General features: G+C 39.3%; 1 protein-coding gene across 1 annotated transcript in view; it reads right to left on the bottom strand.

Moving 5' to 3' along the window:
- Positions 1 to 1,629: 1,629 nt before the first annotated feature.
- The window catches only part of alox5a (arachidonate 5-lipoxygenase a), a 33,006-nt gene continuing 31,406 nt past the window's right edge, over positions 1,630 to 3,229 (bottom strand). Inside the window, exon 14 of the mRNA XM_010772077.1 lies at positions 1,630 to 2,025. Coding sequence (XP_010770379.1) covers positions 1,846 to 2,025 — 180 coding nt within the window. The 3' untranslated portion in view covers positions 1,630 to 1,845. The remainder of the gene's footprint in view (positions 2,026 to 3,229) is intronic.

Raw genomic sequence — 3,229 nt, 5'->3', positions numbered from 1 at the left:
ATCTAGTAAACGAGAAGGCTTTCTCTGAACCTTCGTCGACCCGCAAGGCCTTCAGTGCAATTTAGACAGATAAAAAGTGCAATTACTCCCTTTTGTTGATATTCTTTCTATATAGTTATGTAATGGTGTTTTAATGTCCAGGTTGGTCCTTCTGGGTATGAAATGATTATTTCTTCATTTGTGTTGTATTTATTTTGAAAAGAAAACAGAGTACAATTTTGTTCATTAAAAAAAGAATTCATTTAGTCTAATTTTATGCAACTTACACACCAACAGTTTTTTTCCAGACAATCACTTTCAACTCTTTGTTATATCACTCCTATAAGGCTTAAAAAACATATAGGGAAAGATTAAAAAGGCTTGGTTGCTCCACCTTAATGTGGATTGCTTGATGAAATGATTTTAATTATTGCAGACAATAATCATTCACAATGCAGTGCAAATTTTAAAGTTTTCCTGTATTACATGAAACAACATGGAATATCTACTTTCCCTGAGATGGAAGATTAATGAAGGATGTTAGATTGTGCTTCTTCTTTTTTTGTTGTATTTTCTACCTCATAGGAGCTGGCCTCCTTACATGAAGTCTGAGAACGGAAGTTTTTGAGGCCACCTTTAAACATTTAACAGGGCGGGCCAGCTTTTATTTCTTTTACAGGGGTGTCAAACTCAGATTTCATGGCGGGCCACATTCGGCATAATGGTTGCACTCAAAGGGCCCGGTTGTAACGTATATAAATATATTATATATATATAAATAATGTATATATTACATTATTGGCCTACTGAATTGGATTATTATCGGATAGGATATATAACTTAGTAATTAACTACGTCTGAAAGCAGAAGTCCAGGGCAAGTCTCTTCAGTGCGCATGTCACAGAACGAGATGCATTGTGGGACATGTAGTTTATGGGCAACCTGCTTCTGTAAAGTGGCATGTAACCGTATAATAAACGTATTATATTCTTTGCAAGCTCTTGCGGGGCCACATAAAATGAAGTCGCGGGCCGGATTTGGCCCCCGGGCCTTGAGTTTGAGACCCCTGGTCTACAACCATGAACGGATTTCTTTATTTTATAATCCTTTTGAGCAGCACATGGACTGAGGATGAAAGATACTTCCTCAGCCTCAGTGTAAGTTTTCAGTATTTCTGTCAAAATGTACCTTACTCTAATGTCTGGGAATAGTGTAACTTGCATAAAGCTACATTTGTTTACTACTGACTGGACTTGAACATATGAGTGTTCCCCTGTCTTATGATATCATTCCACAAGTTTGTCTGTGAATTTACTTTGGAATAGTAACTGTAAAGGATTTGGTAAAAGTACTTATGTTTTTAAAAGAAATATTGATGTGTTTTCAGTTTAATTTCCCATTATTGAACAAAGTATGTAGAATTAAAAAGAACAACCAAATAAAAATTAAGTTACTTTTAACGCTTTGTGTTTTTTTGTTCTGAACTTAAATGTGAACAGGATTTTTAAGTTACAAAATATGTGAGAAGGTTGATGGTGCATCCTTATTATTAGATGAAAAGTTTAAAAGCTGCAGTTTTATACTCGAGAAATTAGCAGAAAGAAATAACAAACTGCTGATTTAAATCAAAACATTTTAATTGCTGTAATTTTCACCCAAATAAGTGACAAAAAACAGTTTATCAGCAAACTTGAGGTTTTCAATTGACTTTTTATGTCAGCACATTATGCATTTAAACATAAAGAAGTATCAAATCCCTCACTCGGGTCACACAAAGGTTTCTAAACGCATTCATGGACTGCTCAGTAATATCAGAACTTCAATGTGCTTTTGCCAAAATATCAAGTTGAGACATTATTTTATTCCTCAAACGGCGACACTGTTTGGGATTTTGTCAGGAGACATGTTGTAGTAAGGCAGCTTCTTCCCTTCGTTCCTGGTCTTGATGGAGAGGCTTATCTCTGCAAGCTGCTTCCTGAACCTCTCCATGGCCTTCTTCACGGGCTTCTCTGTGAAGTGCTCGTCAGGATACGAGCCCAGGTACAGCTGCAGGGAGAGAGGGGGACCGGGTCAGGAGGCCCATTGCAGGGGGAGAGGCTAATGTGAAGTAGAAGTGTAGAGTCTGTGGCCGTTTCTCAATGTCGAGTATACCTGCTGCAGAGCCACTATTTCAAGTATACTACGTCATCGAGTGGCGCCGAATGCTGGGCATTTAACATGCATTTAAACAGTCCTTCGGCGCCAACATACAATCTCGCACACAAGAAATCACGGGTGTATCACCCGTTTCGTTCAACTCGTTCTCATCTTCACATTTCTTTTACAAGGAGGTTTTATGATAACCGAAATGCTCAAAGACTCATTTACATCGACGTAACGTGTTATGAACATAGAGACCGATGTAACACATTCATGCTGACCGATAAGGACCTAGGGGTTGCGAGGCAGATGGTACTCCTCCCGGGGGCGGGTTGTCTTCCCGTAATGTCTACACTTAACCTAGTAGGTAATCGGAAAGAACTAGCACCTGCGAGGTCGACCCGTGGACGCCCCCGACACACCCGGGAGTCAGTCTCGATGTCCTCACCGCTCCATGACTTCTTCGTGTGAGAAATGTGTCGAGTCATGTCTGACCGCCAACAAAAATTTCCAGTGGATAGATACGTTTTAGGTGAAAAGGTGAAGAGACACAATTTCTCTAAGACTTTCAAAGTCCTTTTTTCTAAACGAGTGAAAAACAGGGACTAGGTAAAATATATTTTTGGACAGACTTTTTACTTCGACTAGTCTAAAACCGGAAAATACTACAGGGTATTTCCAACCGAAACACATTGGTAAATCGGGTTAGTGGTTGGTTCCATTGTGGGGGGGGGGTGTGTGTGGAATAGTGGACTTAGAGGAGGATGCTCCGAGGTAACACAAGAGAAATTGGTTTATAGAGAAGACTCCCCGCACCCCTCCCAGAGAATTAAAAGTAGATTTCATTGTCTTGTCTCTTAGTCGTGAAACTTTGTCCAGACTTTTGTCTCCCCTATATGCCTACGACGGTTACTAGACAAAACCCATAAAGGCTCCAATTTGTGGAAGTCTCTTGTACAAAAACATATATAGACTATGGATATTATATAACTAACTTTTTGTAATATTATCCCCCTGGAAATTTCCCGGTCGGTTTTGTCAATCTATGTCCGGCAAGAGTTACAACTCATATGGACGACGCTCCTGGTGATAAAGTTCATATGATGCAGTT

Source organism: Notothenia coriiceps, unplaced genomic scaffold, assembly GCF_000735185.1.
Source record: "Notothenia coriiceps isolate Sejong01 unplaced genomic scaffold, NC01 NC01_scaffold00000339, whole genome shotgun sequence".
NCBI classification, from domain to species: domain Eukaryota; kingdom Metazoa; phylum Chordata; class Actinopteri; order Perciformes; family Nototheniidae; genus Notothenia; species Notothenia coriiceps.
This window is presented reverse-complemented; position numbering and strand designations above follow the sequence as displayed.